We start from the raw sequence: 20,174 nt of genomic DNA, 5'->3' as shown, positions 1-20,174 counted from the left end.
ACCAGACCAACGCTGCGAAAAGCCAAAAGCAACATGTGCCTAACATCTTTCCAAACTTGTAATGAGAAGCGTTTACAAACCTGTTGTCTGGCGTGCTTCACATCACAGAATGAGACAGAAATTATATTATTTTATAATATTCTGTACAGTGATGGATTCGCGGTGTATACATAAGATGAAAAATTTAGACATTACAGTCAGTTTTTATCATTATTTAATCTTTTATAATAAAATATTTTCTGTAAAATATAAAAATATGAAAATAATAGTAGGGTACAACGGGGCTAAAGGCTCCACGGGGAAAAGGCTCCTCTGATTTTATTTTCCTCTAAACCACTAGATGGCACAAAAACTTGCCTCAGCACTTTCCAAAACAACTGCTTTTCAAAATGCACGTGGAAATTTGTCTGACCTTTTGACACGATCACGGGCAGCAGCGCAAAGTTGATTCTGCGCTCATTTGATCAAATATTTGATGTTTTTTTTTAAATGTTGTAGATTTAAGTAGCAAATAAGAATCACAAAAATTATTGAATATATTTTGAAACTAAGGTCTTGTTAATGTTTGTCAGTTTTGTTCAGGGTAATTAAAGCAACAGTTTTCAATAATGGAAGACGAATATGTAAAAGTTGGTATTTGGGGTTAAAGGCACCTCTGCTGTTGGGGCAAAAGGCACCATATTTAACATGATAAACAGCTGGATGACTTTTCCATTTGTTGACATGACATGGTTAGATTCAGATTGTAAGTATCATATATAAAGTTGGGTGTCCACCTCAGAGATAATCACCATATTGATAATGAAACCATCATATTTAAAAATGTGATATTAATCATAGCATATAGTAAAATCTAATTTATTGTTACTGCTGTAAATCTATATTAAATTATTATGGGATCTCCTTCAATGCTTTCAGAATCTTTACTTTTTTTAATTATTTAGTTTCAATATTTTTCAGATATATTTCTATATTAACATATTTTAATGACAGCATATTTATTGATCAAAAATTAATTATTTTATTCATAAAAATAAACAGAAAATAGTTCAAGCTTTTCTAAAGTGATTGTTTTGAACAATTATTAACTTAGACATTATTAAAAACATAATATTTAAGCAAAAGTATTTGTATCAATACTCTGTGCATTTTGCCCCATGCTGGTGAGCCTTTTACCCATGTGTGGGGTAAAATGCCCCCCTCAGCACCCCATACATTTTTAAGATTTTAAATAAAAGAAACCACTTTTATGATTTATTTTCACACAAAATCTGTTGCTCCATAAATGTTCAATACAAACATATATATTTTGTCTGTATATCATACATTATAGGAGTAGTGAAAAGCAAATTTTACTTAAGGTATGCCTTTAGCCCCATTGTACCCTAATAATAATTAGGGGCCAAGCACCGAAGGTTTTTTATTATTATTTATTATTATGCTAATAACTTTTGAACCTTAAGGGCTAGAAACGAAATTCTCAAGACGATTCGATTGCACCCTATGACGTCTTTTTCCGTCATGTACATTTTCCAGCCATTTTAAATTAACCGAAAAACCTACTTTTTCTAACTCCTCCTAGGCCGTTGCTCCGATTTTCATGAAAATTTAACCAGATCATCTTCAGACCATGCTGTCAAAAGTTATGGAATTCAAGTTGAACCGTAGAACAGTTCGCAAACAACGAGCAAACACATTTTACGTGGCGGTTGCAAAAATACACTTACGGCTATATCTCTGCAACACTTTATCGTATTCAAAGCAAACTTGGTACATGTCATCACAAGCATGACCTGAGGCAACATGCAGCGTTTTCGGCACAGCGCCACCTACTGGTCCGGAGATACGAAAAATGGCTATTTTTGCGTATAATTTATGAACTGTTTTGTCCAAAAATCTCGGCCATCTAAAAGTGGTCTCATTAGATTTGGGATGTCATGCCGAGTAGACTGATTTCCAATTTTACCATATCGACCATTTTGGCTGTCAGCCATTTTGAATTATGTGCTAAAATGCTGTATTTTATGAACGCATGAACGGATTGTTACAAAAAAATGGTGGGATTGTGCCTTGGTGGCGCTATAATAGAACAAAACATGAAATTCACATTGACTATAATGCAGTATTATGATATAAAAGGCTAATGCTATACTTTAGGAATACATTGGTGTATCATTACAAAACTTGGTATGTGTCATCAGCACCATGCCTTTAAGGTACTTAAAAGGTTTCAAGACAGCGCCACCATGTGGTCCATACTTATAATGATAAGGCTTCTTGAGGCTATCTCTGCAATGACATATTGACACCATATTGACACCGTGCTTTGACATATTGACTCCAAATTTTGCATGTCATTGTTCCCTTATTCTGACCACACCACATCAATTTTGTAACTGTGCCACCTATTGATCGAAAATGATAAACCATTAAATCATTATTATTGACTGTATTTATAATTTTACAGCTATATTACCTAAAATGATCTTAATAGGTCTCATTAATGGCTCATTGTTGCAGTTGGTCTGACACTCCCAGCCATGTTAGCATGTCTTATTGTCTTCTTTTCGCTTGGCCCCGACAATTGCTGCTTGCGGCTATATTTGTTATTATTATTATATGTATTCTTAAATGTTCTGTTTTGTATTTTGTTTGTTTGTTTTTGTGCATTTTTTAGAGATGGTAACAGACATTTTATACATGTGCCACAATTGTTTGGCCTGTGCTGCATAACGTTCAACCTTTGTTAGCACCAGTGCCATGGCAAAAAAAAGTTAATGTACAGCCCTGCCCCATACCTAAAATACTTATTTTACACTCACTGTTATGTGTTATACACAATTTAAACTTGAAAATCGCTTGTATTAGCCTAGTGATCATAAATAGACAAGGCTCCTCCCTCGCAAAACTCATCAGCACAGTTTTATCATTGGTAGAATGCAGACTATTTCAATACAAGCTTTTCAGTCAAATACTATTCATGCAACATGTCACATGACCTTTAACCCACAAGAAAAAAATTAACCCACGGCAACAGTCTAAAGCAATTCCGTGGGAAAAACGCAAACTTGGCAACCCTGAGTACAAAGTACAATAGGGAGGTTATAAAAAAAATGAAAAGAGTAATACATCTGATATAGCCTGAAATAGAATATAGCTCAGGTTTCAATTAAAAATGTTAAATAAAATGTGTCTAGAATCCCTATTAAAATACATGTTATAATTTACAGGGAGTGCAGAATTATTAGGCACGTTGATTTTCTGATCATATTTTTTTTCCAGGCACATTTGACCAATTCCAAACCACAGTAATCCTAATAACTACTATTAATTTAGTATTTAATAATGTATAAGTGATATATAATTGTTCATGAAGGCTGGAAATGAAAATCACCTTATATTCAGGTGTGCAGAATTATTAGGCATGTTTTCTTTTACAGATAAATTGAGCCAAAAAAGAGATTTAACTCAGACTGAAAAGTCAAAAAGTATTAAATGCCCATGAGAAGGATGCAATACTAATGCAATACTAGACATTGCAGTTAAGGCGTGACCATTGGACAGTGAGATGCTCGTTGGGTCAGCAGGGTCAGACAAAAACAGGTGGTGAAGAAAAGACACCTGTTAACTGCAAAAGAATGAATTATTAAGGTGAAGAATTAAGGGTGAAACCATCAGGAACCCTTTAGTCTCCAGCGCCACCATTTTCCAGAGCTGCAACCTACCTGGAGTCTCCAGAAGTGCAAGGTGTCAGGATCTCAGAGACTTCAGTTAGGTAAAGAATCCTAAAAAATGACCCCCACTAGATAATAATCATAAGCTGAAGTGTTGTAAAATACATGAAGAAGGTTTTTTATAGGCTTTATAGGTTTTATAGGTTGAGAGTGACTCTTGAAGGACCAGCACCACATCCTCTAGTACCACTGTTTGAAGAATTAATCTTCCAGAATCTGGCAGTACGTTTTGGGAGTTCATTTTAGTCCATCCTGAAGTCCGTTTTGCAGAGATGGACTAAAAATGAACTCCCAAAACGTACTGCCAGATTCTGGAAGATGAATTCTTCAAACAGTGGTACTAGAGGATGTGGTGCTGGTCCTTCAAGAGTCACTCTCAAGAGTCACTCTCAACCTTTCTGTCCATAAAGCCTATAAAAAAACCTTCTTCATGTATTTTACAACACTTCAGCTTGTGATTCTTATCTAGTGGGGGTCATTTTTTAGGATTCTTTACCTAACTGAAGTCTCTGAGATCCTGACACCTTGCACTTCTGGAGGCTCCAGGTAGGTTGCAGCTCTGGAAAATGGTGGCGCTGGAGACTAAAGGGTTCCTGATGGTTTCACCCTTAATTCTTCACCTTAATAATTCATTCTTTTGCAGTTAACAGGTGTCTTTTCTTCACCACCTGTTTTTGTCTGACCCTGCTGACCCAACGAGCATTTCACTGTCCAATGGTCACGCCTTAACTGCAATGTCTAGTATTGCATTAGTATTGCATCGTTCTCATGGGCATTTAATACTTTTTGACTTTTCAGTCTGAGTTAAATCTCTTTTTTGGCTCAATTTATCTGTAAAAGAAAACATGCCTAATAATTCTGCACACCTGAATATAAGGTGATTTTCATTTCCAGCCTTCATGAACAATTATATATCACTTATACATTATTAAATACTAAATTAATAGTAGTTATTAGGATTACTGTGGTTTGGAATTGGTCAAATGTGCCTGGAAAAAAAATATGATCAGAAAATCAACGTGCCTAATAATTCTGCACTCCCTGTATAATCACTTATTATTTATAATATTAAATAAAAGAGAGCAAAGGATCTTATTTTGGAAATTCATAATATACTTGCATTGTGGTGGTGTTTTTTTTGTGTGTGTTAGTTTAGAAGGATTAGTGTCCATAGCTTTGACTTATGCATCTTGTATATCTTTTCTGTGCATTTTGGACCCTCCAGTATTATATTTGTAATTTCGTTTTGTTATATAATAGAATTTGAATTTGTTGATTCAAATCTGCATGGGGACATAATGACTTGCCAAAAAAACCCAAAAAATTATGTGAATGTGTATGCATATAATTTAACTTTACCAGCTAGCATTTTGTTTTATTCTCCTCATTGTTATTTTGAAATCAAATTGAGACTGTACAAAAAAAAAAATCTCCCATGTAAGTACAGTTAGACTTTAAAGGATGTAGTTTTCTCCGATATAACAGGCACTAAATTTCCTGCTCTGCAAGACAAGTGATTTTATTTCATAATGTTATGAATAGTGTTTGTGTTCCCTAAAATTATTAATGGTGCTCACAGCTGAGCCAAATGATTTTCAGCTCACTCTCTCTGGACGTAATGGGTGGAGTTATGTTTAGAGATAGTCCAGCGACTCGCCACTGAGCATCCTCTCTAAAATGATGCTATTTGACACATAATCCAGAGTCTCTTGTACTCCTTTATAGCATATGAAACTAAAATGCAGTGTTCTTTTTTTTCTTGTTCATAGGATTCTCATAGATTTGGCTCTCAAATCAGTCAAGCCATGATGGATCTTATTTCTCTGCTGAACCCAGACATCAAGGAAGCAACCAAATCCAACCCTGTCAAACAGTCATAAAATTATGACAGGAAGATTTCACTAGATGCCTTTTTTGTGAAGATGGGTTTATATTTATGTAATTTTTGGATTTTATATTTAATTCTTTGATGTTCGTAGGGTTTGAGACTGCTATATAGTGGAGCTATCCCAGCGTCAATACAAAAAAAAAAACCTAGTAGTTTCTGGTTTTGCTAATGTGCTATCACGGTTTTACAATATAATATTTTTTACAATATATCACTACAATATGTGTTTTGAGGAATTACATTTGTCTGTCTGATAGTCAGCTCTTTTTGTGTGGGTGGAAGTGTGTTTACATATTTTTATCTTTCCAAGGTGTGGTTATGAAATATAGGTGGTGTGGTTTAAGATACAGCATATCTGGGAGTTAGCAAAAAAAAAAAAAAAAATTCTCACGGCAGCTTTAATACTAATATATTTTATAAACTGTGAGAAAAAATATGTGCAAAATTTTTGCCTTTTGTACCTTAAAGGAACATTTTTGTACCTTATATTCCCCTAAAAGGTGCATATTCATACCGTAGAGTAATTATATCCTGAAAGTACTCCTACCAACCTTTTAGGGGTGATGTAAGATACAAAGTTTATCTTGTAGTGTAGATCTGAATGTGTGTGTTGAGTTTCATTGTTTTGTAAATTAATGTGTTGAGAAGATTATTTTTGCTGGCAATGAAGATTCCCTCCCTGTGATTTAAGAGATGTTATGGTTGTTGTTTTTTCTTTTGGAATATCAGATATAAAATGTTTATAGCACCTGTCAAATATCACTGAATTGATCATTTGAGGAAAACACATCTGTCTCTGTTACCAAAAAGGTCTACAGTACATGGAAAAGGCTATTAATTGGAATTCTCATTTGTGTCAATTTCGGGTGCTCTGCTAACCCTGTAATTTTGTGGGACAGTGTGTAGTGTCTATGTGTGTATGTACTCTGTGTAGTGACTTTATCTGGACAGGCATTCAAATATCAAATTCACTTGTTTAGAAATGACATGAAGTCAGTCTCTTGCCAGATGTTTAATGGATCAACTTTGCCAAAATGATAGGCCTAGTGTTAAAGCAGTGGTAATACAAGGAAATTGCTTGCTGACAGTGGATGCAGCTCAGTTGAATTAATCCATTAGAATTCTTGGGAACGGAATTACAGCATATACAGTAGTGGCCAATAGTGATGTCCGGAGGTGATATTTGTTTTCAATGACTACAAGTTTGACTAATAACCATCAAAATAAGGAACCTATTTTATATATTTAAAATATTTTCAGATCAAAACTCTAAACTTGGTTAAAGTATTTATCTGACAAAATTATTTGGCATATTTTGTTGGTTCTCTTGTTTTTGCATGTATTTATACTTTCTTTGTATGACAGACTGGCCAAAGATTATGTCTGCACAATTTAGCATGTTTCGATGCACTATCACAAGTAAAACAACTGACTTTCTACTACACAATAGGCTTACACAATCTTTGACAAAGGTTTAATAATATTCTAATAAAGGGTGATGTACATTTTCCCAGGCTGGACATCACTTTTGGCCAGCAAAATATTGTTACTGATTTATAGGCTACCGGTTTTCTTTTTAAAGAGGAACAATATTGAATTGTTCTTGTATTGTAATATTCAATCATATACTGTAATATATCATTTTCATTTACATTTGCCTTTCAAATGACGTCTTGTATATTGCGAACATCTCAGGGAAACATGATAGGTTAGGCATAGATGTTCAAGCAGAGTTTGACTTTCTTTTACCTCTGTATGTGACAGACTTAATTGTTGGTAAATAAGATGAAATAAAAATCTTTAAATTGCTATGACATATTAGGTATTCCTGTGACTTCTTTCCTACGTTATTACTTTTATACACGTTGCAACAACAACAACAAAAATAAGTATTGACATTTAGAAGTCCTAAAGCAAACGGGACCACGAAAGGGGGTGGGGACATTCTCCGTTGCGTCTAAAGTTGCGGTTGGTTTTTAAACAGCACTAAATTAGCCCAGTAAACCCACGCTACGCAAAATTATCGTTTACTTGGCCTATATAAACTGTCATTTTCCACTTGGTGACTTTCTCCAGCTTCCTGTCTGGTATCTTGGGGGGATTTTAAACTCTCAGCAAACACAAGGGGGCTCGTAGTTTGAGGCAAGAAAGCGAAAGTATGTTACAGATCAAGACAAGGCGGCTGAAAGGTAAGGCGTATATTTGAGAGAGTGCTATTAGATGCATGAGTTTCGAACTCCATTTGGGATTATTGTTATAAAATATTAGAAAGAATTAAATGTATGTATTTATTTACTCTTTAAATATGAATACAAAATGTAAAGCTACTGTTTGGGTAGTCCCATATATCATGCTAATATTCCAGAATTGTCTGTCTTGTTTTTGGCGGCTATTTGACATGTAAAGCGGACAGTGTTTCCACTGACACATGTAGTTGACATCTGCTAGACACCTGGTGACGAGGAGCATATGTAGGCTACGTTTTTGGCTGCGCAACTGCTGGATTTTAGTGCAACACTAGGGCTGAATCCGAAATCACCCAAAACCCCCATTCACTATTCCCTGCGTTAGTCCACTAATACAGTTCACTTGAAGAAGTGAATGAAAAGGAGTGAGTGAACTCGGACAGCCATTGTTGTAGCTGTAGGATACACGTTATTGCGGCGCAATGTGGGATTAAATGAATGCACTCAGTAGTTTCGGACACCACTACAAATGGCTGTCCCTTCAAATAATGCCCTATTTGAGGGTATAGGAGGCGATTTCAGATTCAGCCTAGGTTTTAATAATTTTTTAAGGCAGTAGTAGCCTATAGGCATTTCTCCAATGTTTGATGACAGCATCTATGTAATCACACAGTGGCCTACTGACGGTCCAGTTACATTATTTAAATATATATTGCATATTTATAGGCTAATATGGAATATAGCATACCTTCAGGAAATGTATCCATTGCAGTAGAGCTATGAGGTAATCGAGGTCCGAACGTCAGTGTTAATATTCAATTATCTGAATGAAGATGCAGCGTTTTCTGTTTGTCTGCACGTATAATTCCGTTTTAACCGTTGTTTAAACAGTTGTCTGTTCAGAGTCCTATGTGTGAAAATCCTATGATCGATCGAATCACGTCGCTGCCGGAGTGTTGAAGGTGAGGGCACGGGTGCAGCCACTCCCACCCATAGGCTGACCCACATGAAAAAATACTATAGTATATTATAGTAAAATTACTCTAGTAAATACTATAGTGTTTTTGAACCTTACTATAGTAAATATACTACAGTAAATTAACAAAGTGTAGTAAATACTATAATATAGCCTACTACAATATACTACAATGTAGGCTAGCCTACTGTAGAGCCTATCTTGTAGGGCAATGGTTCAAAAACACTATAGCTAGGCTATTTACTAGAGTCATTTTACTGTAATTTTACTATAATATACTATAGTATTTTTTCATGTGGGGAATCCAAAAACGCCCATAAACCCTCATTCACTATTCCCTATGTTAGTCCAATACAGCTCACTTGAAGGAGTGAATGAAAACGAGTGAGTGAATTCGGATTGCCGTTGTGTGTAGGCTACATCGGCTGTTGGCCTACAGACGTTATTTGCGGTGCATGGGATTGCTCAACGTCCTCTATGGTTTCGGACACCACTACAAATGGCTGTCCCCTCGAACAATGCCCTTGGTGCGATTTCGGGAGATGGGGAGCTTGAGCCCATTTGAAAGTGAAAGTTCCCTTTTCGATCGCACCGCAGTGCCTCCGCGACGGTTGGCACCTTCAGAGGATTTAGTTGCTATAAACTCTTTCCAGTTATGCTAAGTAATAGTGTTTGTTACTCTTGACGTTTACATCCATTGCTGTTGATCAACATGCTCTGTTTTTTAAGTCATCAATTAAAGTTAGGTCACTAGATGTTTTGTTTTTCTCTGTGAGGAGAAGGAATAGACCTTTGTCCACTGTAGACATTATATTTTAGTGAATTTCTCTGACATCATAGGTACACATATGTCACAGTTTTAAGTCTGGATGTCCTGTAAAGCACAAAGAGGGGTTTTTGCAGAGATACCAAATGTTTGGAGGTTTCACCAGGACAACAACTTCTTCTTGGTCTTTAAAAACGGCTGACATTAATGTTTAGCACTCTTATGGAAAATTATAATATTTTGTAATTATAATTTAAATCAGATTAATTTTCAAATTGTTTGTTAAAATCAACATCTCAGGAAAATGTTATGGGGTTTCTAATCAAAATATGACTTTCTGTTACAAAACAGGGCATTTATTTCTTAAATGTCCACTGTAGTGGATGCCACTTAACTGTTTATGTTTATCAGGCATTTTGGAGACACAACAAGTGAATAGGGAAAGAAATTACATATCAATATTTCCATGAAATATTAGATATTATTATGAAAATGTTGCCAATTATTACTCACATTATTACACTTTTTTCATTACGTCGCACCAAGAACACATTAATATGCTAATTAGATGCAGTGTACATTGTATTGAATAGAAAATCCAAGTATGGCCATTTTACCCACATATTGCATAAAGTAAAATGGTATATCAATCCATTCCGTTATATCTTTCATAACATAGTTCAGAGTCATCTTTAAACAAAGTTTGTTTAAAAAAAATCCTGAAACCTAAAAATTGATTGGTGAATTAAAAATAAATCCCATTATTTTTGCCTATAAATGCAATTTCATGTAATTTTTCTGTCCTGGTGTCAACTATAGAGGACACATCATAACATATGAATAAAACATACATTTTCAAAAATGCTCCTCCTGGGTCCCAGGAGGTTATTGAAGAGGATCCATTAGTCAAAAAGATAAAAAATATAGTGCATTTGTCTAGATGAATCAATAAAAAGTCCATTATAGAATGAGCTCATAATTCTTAGAATTGCTCATAATCCAATTTTATATTGATATGATCGCATCTTTGTTGCTGTAATTTCTTAAATACTTTCTCTTTCGCTCTGACTCTCTTCTATGTTCCCTATGTTATGCATCCAGGAAGGCGAAGAGTTGTCATATGGAGCTAAACTCTGATGGTTAACAAGGCAACGTAATGATTGGGATATTCTTCACTGTGAGTTATAATTAATAAGTCTTTGCTAATATGTTAGACACTTGTCACAGTGTTTACAGTCTTACATTAGACAAATGATTTCAAATGAAAGTTGTACAGAGATAGAACCTGATTGCTTCTCTTTCCCTCACAGGCATTTTCATTCATCACGTATGTTCATTATGCCCGATCTGGATGTATGTATCAGGATATTAAGATACATCTGGTAAGTCTATCCTTCATCATTTTTGATGTTCATCCAAATGCCTTTAATCTCACACATTTCTGAATTTGTAACTTGGGAAAGTAGCCTCCACTACTATGCAAAATTGGTCAAATAAGGTCACTGCCATGATGTTAAGCCAAGTTATATATCCATAACATGCAACTAACAACCCTCAATTAATGTGTAGTTGTGTCACCAGTCTTACATCTAAATATTTTATCTTCATGGCCCCCATTGGGTGGCACTCACTAGGCCATCTTTGGTAGTGAAATCAATAAATGACAGTTGGAAATGTATTTTACTGTTCTGTTAGTAATGATATTCAATAGACACTTAAGCCACAGTTAAAATGTGTTATATTATATTCAAAACATCAACAGTTGGCTTTTATTTTCAGACTTTGTGAACATGTTTGTTAATTCTATGAACTACTATTCTGCTCGGACATTCGTCTAAATTTGAGGGGGACTACATACATCCATGAAAGTGGTTAAAATCAAAATGAAAGAGTGGTTCAGAAAAGAGAAATTAGTTCTTAGAAAGGCTCTAGCATCATTGGTAACACTTTAGTATGGGAAACACATATTCACTATTAACTACTACTTTTGCCTCAATAAACTCCTGATTTACTGCTTATTAATAGTTAGTAAGGTCATTTTTGTAGCGTTTAAGTTTAGGTGTTGTGTAGGATTAAGGGATGGTGTATATGGTAATGCAGAATAAGGCATTAATATGTGCTTTATAAGTACTAATAAACATCCAATATCCTAGTAAAATGCATGCGAATAAGCAACTAGTAAACAGCGAGAACTGAACCCTAAAATAAAGGGTTACCGCATCATTTGTTTGCTGATACCACTTGGTTTGATATTTTGAGTGTAGTGTAATGAAATTGCAATGTTATCCAAATTTCTTTTCGAGGCCACTGTACTGTACAGAAATATACTGCTGGATGACAAAATAAGCTTAGAGAATTAATACACTAGACGTGTACATAGTGCATGGTCAAATATTGTTGTGTAATTACCACTTAAGTGAAAGCTTTTGTCCCTGAAGACCGGTTTCCTACAATGTGCTTGATTCATGTCTATTGTAGTCAATTGTTGTCTCTTTATTTTCACAAAATCTAGCCATGTAATAATCAGGATAATCTACAATCATTGTAAAAATGAACCCATTTAAGATGACACAAGATGATATCCTGATCACCCTGTCAGATGTTTATTTTACGATTGACTATATATACTGACTGTATGATTCTTTAAATGTGTACATTATCTATACATGTACATATGTACTGTGTCTTCTGTGAATCCTCATAGGATGATGAGTTGTTGGAAGAGCATATGTTTGAGATTAAGGTATTCTCATCTGAAACAAAGGTAAGAGCAAACAACATAAGATTACTTTTGTTTACTTATTTACTTTTTTAGTTGTACATTGTATTATAAACAGCATTAGCCACTTGAGATGTTTCTTGTTGTCCCACATATGTTGTAAAGAAAAATAAATATTATATAAAAATGTATTAACTTCAGCCACAAAATTATCAATCAGTCTATACTGGTATGGATTATAGTTGAAATAATTGAGTTTAGTAAATAATAATGGTTATGTTATGGTTATGATATTTTCCTGTTTAATCAGTGTGTCCTGTGTGACTGTTTTCTCAGGAACATGAGCTTCTTTCAGTAATAAACGCTCTATGTTCAGCCTCGACTAAAAACAAGAATAAGGATAAGAACAAATTCAAAGTACTACTAACTTTTGAAATAATGCTATCTGTGAGTATACTGCTTATTCTATCATATTGTGTCATATCAAATATAATTATTTCTGACTGCATGATTTTCCTATTTCTCTAACAGTCTTTTTCAGACAAGTATACAAGTTTGTGTGCGAATCTCAATTGCACAGATGCTTACACAGTAACCTGGGTAAACACATCTGTATTTGGTGATATGTATAGAAGATCTTGTAATGGATTAATATCAGGTAAGGACATTTAATCTTTCATCATTTACCCTGTCTTTCCATTTTTTTCCCCAACCTTCATTCATTCATAGTATGATCAATGGCCACCATAAATCTCATTGGCAAGGCTTCCTTTTATTAATAGCTGAATAATTATTTAATAAGCCAGAATGTTTAATAAACAAACAAAATTGCACAGAGTGGTAAATATGTAATCTTATGAATGGAAAATGCAGATTTTGCTCACATTCTCTCACTTTTCTACTTAGATTTGAAATGTCCATCAAAAAGTAAGTTATTTGACTGTCTCTCTTACATACACAATCAAAATGTCTAAAAAGGAGGGGGTTTTTGTTTACTTGCTGAACCTGATATGAAGCTGAAAATTTTGCTAAACAAAACTTATTTTTCATACATATACACACACCTTGATTTTGAAATGTTGGGTCATGAAATTTGGTCTGGCTGTTTCTAGTAATACTTAGGGCCCCATCATACACCCGGCACAATGCGGTCATGTGTAATATGCTGTTTTTTTAATCACATAGGTACAACGGTCAGCCCAAACATCACTGCTGCAGAAAGTAAGCCAACTAATTTATTTCATATTCACATATGCAAACACAGATATTTGAACACATTCACAAGATAATTTTAACAGATCATTAGTTCATGTACATAATGATGTATAATATAAAAACTATTTGAAAGTACATGAACTAAACAACCACTACTTCTCATGTCTAGTTTTGGTTTGGTCTTCATGCTTTTTTCCATGTCTTTTATTCTGTAATCATAGTCCACTGAAGGTGAGCTTGACAAACCCAAGTGCAGTTTATGCCGCATTCCAAGCAACCCGTAACCCGTGTTTTTCCAAACTTCTACACGTGAAAGTGCACTTGAACGGCAATCAAACCCGTGACTTCCCACCCGTGAACTCGTACTAAATTGATGTACTCCCAGTTACGCGCTCTGACATCACATAGCCCAATGGCAGCCCCTACGGATGTGTAAAATAAAAGATATAACAGCTTATCTTGCCTTACGCGCCGTCTTTTCTAATCCGTTTCCCCTCAAATAAGCAAGGAGTAAGAACCTTTGGCTATAGAAATGATTGTAAATGAGCATAAGCCCCGTACGGTCCGCCATGTTTTGTTTACATCTACCTACCACAATTCCTTGCCCTCAGGCAGTTTGGCGTGACTTTGCCTGGAACCCAACAAAGTTATGACTCGTGGTGTGAAGTCGTAACTTACGGGCTCAAAAACCTGCCTGGAACGCAGCATTATTTCCATCCAAGCATGAACTGACTTGAAAACATGAACTTAACATAAACTTGAACATAAACATAGCAGACTAACCAAAAGCAGTTTCACAAACAATAGACAATGGAAACATGAGGTCTATTTTTACACCAAGACTAATGCCGCGTTCCAGGCAACCCGTAACCCGTGTTTTTCCAACCTTCTACCCGTGAAAGTGCACTGGAACGGCAGTCAAACCCATGACTTCCCACCTGTGAACTCGTACTAGATCGATGTACTCCCAGTTACGAGCTCTGACGTCACATAGCCCGCGAAGCAACAATGGCAGCCCCTATGGACGCGGTGTTTATGAAAGTCGTACATTAAAAACCAAATATAAGGTATTGCTCTAACGTTATTTATACGCAAATGTTATGCATTATCAGCAGCTTTTCTAGTGTTAGCTAGTTTTCAGGCCATTGAATGCAAGAATAAATGAATACCAAATACATTTCCAAAGATACAAATAACGTAAAACAAAAGGTATAACAGCTTATCTTGCCTTATGCGCCATTTTTTTATCCTCCGTTTCCCTCAAATAAGCAAGGAGTAAGCACCTTTGGCAATAGAAAGTCCGTACAGTTCGCCATTCTTTGTTTATATCTAGCTAAGTTACCGCTCAGGCAGTTTGGCGTGACTTCGCCTGGAACGCCACAAAGTCGTGAGTCGTGGTTTGAAGTCGTAACTTACAGGCTCAAAAAGCTGCCTGGAACGCAGCATAATGCCTTACAAGGAACACCTAAAACAATAAACCAATCACAAACATAACTGAGTATCACATGACAAAAACAACCAATGAGAACATAACACAACACATGAACCATGACAAACCAGGAAACCAAAACTAGACATGACACTACTAAAATAACCCAATTATTAATATAGTGACAACTAGCCACAAAGTATTTCTTTCTCTATCTGCTCTTTTCGATAAACATATCTTTTTTTTTTAAACTTGTTGAACCACATATGAAGATAATGCTTGGATAAAACTTCATATTCAAACAGATTTTTTTTCTTTTCACTTTCTGAGCACATGTCTGGTTTTATATTGTTCTGTTGAAGCTAACTGTAGTATACTCTGTTTCCTATTTTCTATTTCTATCACATAAGGCACCACATTTTTTACAACGGTTGATTCAGTCTCCACAGCTCATAAAAGTAAGCAAAGTCAGTATAGTATTTCATATTCAAATACTCAAATACTCAACAAAGATTACAGCATAGATACTTTGACTGCCATGTGAACTGACATCATACCACGTTTTCTAATGCATAGCCACAACATCTTTAACAACGGTCAGCCCAAACATCACTTCTCCTGAAAGTAAGCAAATTCAGTACATAAGACATCAAATCTGTAGAGTTGCATTAGGCTAAAGGGTTAGTTCACTCAAAAATGAAAATAATGTAATGTATTACATGCAGTTCCACACCCATAAGACATCTGTTCATCTTCGGAACAAATGAAGATATTTTTGTTGAAATCCGCAGGCTCAGTGAGGCCTCCATAGGAAGCAAAGCAATTTACACTCTCAAGATCCATTAATGTACTAAAAACATATTTAAATCAGTCCGATTTCAAAACACTGTTTCATGAAGCTTCGGAATGTATCGAATCAGCGAGTCGAATCATGATTCGGATCGCGTGTCAAACCGCCAAACTGCTGAAATCACATGACTTTGGCGATCCGAACCGCTGAATCGACTCGCTGTTTCGATACGCTCCGAAGCTTCATGAAGCAGTGTTTTGAAAAAGGTTATCACTATATAAGTCGTTATTCGTTTTTTTTTTATTCACACCAAAAATATTATTGTCACTTTATAATATTAATATTGAACCACTGTACTCACATGGACTGATTTAAATATGTTTTTAGTACATTAATGGATCTTGAGAGTGTAAATTTCTTTGCCCCCTATGGTGGCCTCACTGAGCCTTTGGATTTCACCAAAAAAATCTTCATTTGTGTTCCGAAGATGAACGGAGGTCTTGCAGGTGTAGAACGGCATGAGGGTGAGTAATAAATGACATTATTTTCTTTTTTGGGTGAACTAACCCTTTAAAACGATTATAATCTTCTTAAATTAAGTACACAGATACTTCCTGCCTTTGTTTAGAATTTTTTTTTACAAATTTGATCAGATTTGAATAAAACGACAGAAATTTAACTGGAAATATGCTTGATTTGCTCATGTGGAGACCAGTCATTTATGTTCATATTTAGTTTTTAATTGTGAATATGCAATATCTTCTAGATTCGTCAACCGTTTCATCAGCATCTACAGAAACCAACAGTAAGTTTGTCTCTTGTGAGAGCAGCTTCATCTGTAATTAGTAGCAGGCCTTCAGCATCCACTCACACGCCACTTTAACATGATAGGACTGTGCCTACAGTGGCATTCGTTTCTTAGCTATACTCTTAAAAAAAAGTTCTATAGAACCTTAAAGGATTCAGTTAAGAGCTTCATATGTATAACTTTTAAGGGGGTTCCCATCATAGGATCGTTTTATGGATTTAGTTGCAAGTGATTAATTCATTTTATTACACTTTATGAATTAAACAACTCGTAAGCAGAAAGAAAATTGAAATAAAAAGTTAAACATGAAAGTATTATGCAATCATTTAAGTAATTTCTTCTTATATACAACCTTTTTGGCATAAAGGTTCTGTTACATTGAGCCAAGAACCTTAGGATTCTATATAGAACCCCATGAAACCTTTTTCTAAGAGTGTAGAAGGAGTGTAATCCAGTGCGGTCTGGAGTAGGCCATATTAGATATGAGGCATATATAGGCATACATATGAGAGAGGTTCTTCTGCTGTCTTCGCTATCTATCTGGCTATCAGCTTGAAGCAATCTCTCTTTGACAAGGCCTTACACCAGCAATTCTGCTGTTTGGCTGCTTTTGTTATTGCTATTTGCACAATTCTCAAATCATCATGTTTTGAAACACTATAGTTCAAACAGTAATACCATGGTCAAAGTTGACTTGATGATGATTGGCTAATTAGATTTAGCAGGTTCACTAATAACGTTGCCACAGTATGTGCATTGTCACTAATTACTAATCTCACTAATATAGCCATTTACTAATCACTACTAATTTTGTACATTGCAATGATTACTGATATTTGTGTTCAATTAAAAACTAATATTGATTCTCCCCTAACCATATAAGATTATCTTTAAAATCAAAAGCCAACAAACCACACATTTTATAAGTTATCATGAATGCCCATACACACTATATATATCATCTTTTAAGTTGACGAAGGCCTCTATATCTCATGTTTTTGTATGGTTTCCCCTTTTATTACAGATGCTCAGAATCTCAGGAGTACGTGTGAGAGCTGTTAGTCTTTCTGACCAATTATTTTGGCCTGCCATTGTTCTCTCTCCCTGCAAATCTCTTTGTAAACCTAAATATTGCTTCTTTTTTTAACAAGGTACCATTGAAACATTTTCTGGAGTCCTTGTTGTCTCTCTACTACTGAATATCGGTCTATTTCTATTGGTGTTAAAATGTCATTTGGATATCAAGGTAAAATGGTCTAAGCATTAATGTGGCTTGCGAGTTTGTATAAAATTAAAGCTGTTTTTGGTTAAACTTTTTTGGTTAAATATATGAGGCTTATTAAGCTCAGATATGCTACTTTTTTGTCTAATATAAACATTTATTTTTTATTTACAGAAAATAAGAGCTGAACAGGTGAGGCTCTTACTTACTCTGCATCTCTAAACCAAGATGCTGTAACCACCCAAGTTTAGGGGGGTTCGCTGTTTATAGCTTGCCTCGCACTTTTTCACCATTGAAATGGAAGCGTTGCAATATATGCAATATATGCTTATATTTTGGTGTGTTTGTGTATAAGAGGGAACATGCAGCATTTATGTGCAGCATTCTGGGTATCTCAGAATGGTTATTGTATTTTATTGTTTTTTATTGATGCTTCGGTGTGTGTGTGTGTGTGTGTGTGTGTGTGTGTGTGTGTGTGTGTGTGTGTGTGTGTGTGTGTGTGTGTGTGTGTGTGAGTGTGTGTGTGTGCGTGTGCGTGTGCTGTGCTGGAATTCGTGCTTGGCCTTTGTGAAAAGTAAAGCCCACACTCTATGATTTGTTTGGCTATCTTGGCTATCAACCATTTTGACAATGGCCACCCTAAAATTGTCACTTTTTTCTTAACAACAAAGCCGGGTGTAATGAAGAATATCAGAAATTGGGGGGACAATTTGGCCATATCTGATTATTAAGGGGACTTGTCCCTCTCATCATCTATAGAAGTCATGGCCCTGATACATAAAAGAGGATCTGTAAATCATCTTAATATTTCAAATTTCATAGTATTTCAAATTAAGTAGGCTACATACAGAGTATTTATACGTAACACACTGAGCACTTATTGCTACCTGTTCAGAGAAAAAATATTGTAAATCTTTGATCAAATTTGAAAATTAAAATAAACCAAAATCCTTGATTTAATGGCATTGCGATATTTTTTTGTATTAATTTAACTTTTAACTTTTTTTTTTTAAGAATGAATGTAATATTTTGTAGATTTGTCCACTACTTTACCAGGAACTTTAATTTTTTTTTTTTTTTTTTTTTTTTTTTTTTACAGGCAAATAATATAGGCCTACATGGAGAGGTGAAGCTTTTGCAAAAGTGTTTCAATGTACAGGTTACATATCAAGTTTTTACAGCCATGTACCAATCACATTATGGAGAAGAATGTTTGATTAATCATATTCTTCTTCTTTTCCTCTCTTCTATGCAGCAAATGGATCCGCTTCAGTAAGACGCTCTTTTTTAAGCTGCTCTCTTCTATTTTCTTTTTACAATAGAGGTTATGCATATCTAATCTATTTTTCTGTCAACACTGTTTGAAAATAGTTAATCAATGCTGTTCACCTGTCTTCTTGTTCCAGGTGATTGTCTGGATCTGTTTTTCCCAGTTTCTCTAGCAATCTGACACGGGGACATGACACACTGCTGTCTTTGAATTTGTGACTGACAAAGTAATCCCAGCAAGTACAGCTTTAGATACACACACGTCCACACAGCCTGTGTGTTTCCATTTCTAAATCTTGAATGTACCTCCGTAACTGTTATTCTTCAAGCACCTCTGCTCTTGATTTTTGAAGTTGCCAGTTGTAAGTCGCTTCGGATAAAAGTGTCTACTTCGTAATTAAATGTAAATGACCAAGTGTGCACTGTGATGATCGTGTTAGTTATTTATATTAATTAAAAATGTACCCTGCCTGTACCTTTCAGTCCTTGAATGGTTGTGCTAGAGAGTTTCTTTTGAAAGGAACAAGGACCAGAGAGAATATTTACAGCTACAGCAGATACTGCTATATCCAGTTTTTTCAGCAGTTATGCAATATATGCTTATATATTGGTGTGTTTGTGTGTAAAATGGAACATGCAGCATTTATGTGCAGCATTCTGGGTATCTCAGAATGGTTATTGTATTTTATTGTTTTAAAAAAAAAAAAATGCATTGATGCTTGTGTGTGTGTGTGTGTGTGTGTGTGTGTGTGTGTGTGTGTGTGTGTGTGTGTGTGTGTGTGTGTGTGTGTGTGTGTGTGTGTGTGTGTGTGTGTGAGCGTAAGTGAGTGAAAGTGGCTCTTGCAATTGTTTGCTGCAAAATGCACACAATAAAACAAGAAATATGATGTGTATCTTGAACCTAATTTAATGGACTAAACAATCATTAATATAGTTGAATGACAAATTATTTTTATTTTATTTTCATTACCAAGATGTAGTTATGTGTTTGTTTCCTACCATATTATAAATGTTTTGACTCATATTCTCATGTAAAATCGCATCACAAAGAAAGAAAGAAAGAAATGTCCATGAATTCAAACTGACCATAGGCTATTCCTTGAAATGTGGCTTTGTGCATTAAAACAAAACAATAAAACACATTTTTCAGTGCAAAATACAAAAAAAGTGTT

General features: G+C 35.1%; 2 protein-coding genes across 22 annotated transcripts in view; both read left to right on the top strand.

The window, feature by feature from the left end:
• cpt1a2b (carnitine palmitoyltransferase 1A2b) overlaps positions 1–7,437 on the top strand; it is a 43,050-nt gene extending 35,613 nt beyond the window's left edge. For both annotated transcript variants that reach the window (XM_079833898.1, XM_079833897.1), the window contains one exon: positions 5,504–7,437. In XM_079833898.1, the coding sequence (XP_079690024.1) occupies positions 5,504–5,614 (111 nt within the window). In that variant the 3' untranslated portion in view covers positions 5,615–7,437. The remainder of the gene's footprint in view (positions 1–5,503) is intronic.
• Positions 7,438–7,494: 57 nt separating this feature from the next.
• LOC307136571 (uncharacterized protein) lies at positions 7,495–20,155 on the top strand. Of its 20 annotated transcripts, none has more exons than XM_079833749.1 (17): positions 7,576–7,811; positions 10,652–10,727; positions 10,861–10,932; positions 12,255–12,314; positions 12,606–12,716; positions 12,801–12,927; positions 13,176–13,196; positions 13,455–13,490; positions 15,324–15,380; positions 15,490–15,537; positions 16,470–16,508; positions 17,536–17,568; positions 17,663–17,757; positions 17,908–17,925; positions 18,833–18,859; positions 18,989–19,005; positions 19,140–20,155. In XM_079833749.1, exons 2-17 carry the CDS (start codon positions 10,707–10,709, stop codon positions 19,141–19,143), a joined length of 786 nt encoding a protein of 261 aa, XP_079689875.1. In that variant the 5' UTR covers positions 7,576–7,811; positions 10,652–10,706; the 3' UTR covers positions 19,144–20,155. The 20 variants fall into 20 exon arrangements, 16 of the variants coding, with proteins under 16 accessions (XP_079689867.1, XP_079689865.1, XP_079689866.1 ...); XM_079833748.1 differs by having other exon boundaries at positions 18,833–18,892; XR_013817802.1 differs by lacking the exon at positions 17,908–17,925 and having other exon boundaries at positions 7,548–7,811; positions 15,324–15,371; positions 17,536–17,553; positions 17,663–17,779; positions 18,833–18,886.
• The last annotated feature ends 19 nt before the right edge of the window (positions 20,156–20,174 follow it).

This window comes from Gobio gobio (assembly GCF_949357685.1).
Source record: "Gobio gobio genome assembly, chromosome: 1".
In the NCBI taxonomy this organism is placed as follows: domain Eukaryota; kingdom Metazoa; phylum Chordata; class Actinopteri; order Cypriniformes; family Gobionidae; genus Gobio; species Gobio gobio.
Note: the sequence above shows the minus strand (reverse complement) of the source record. Positions and strands in the feature narration are given on the sequence as shown.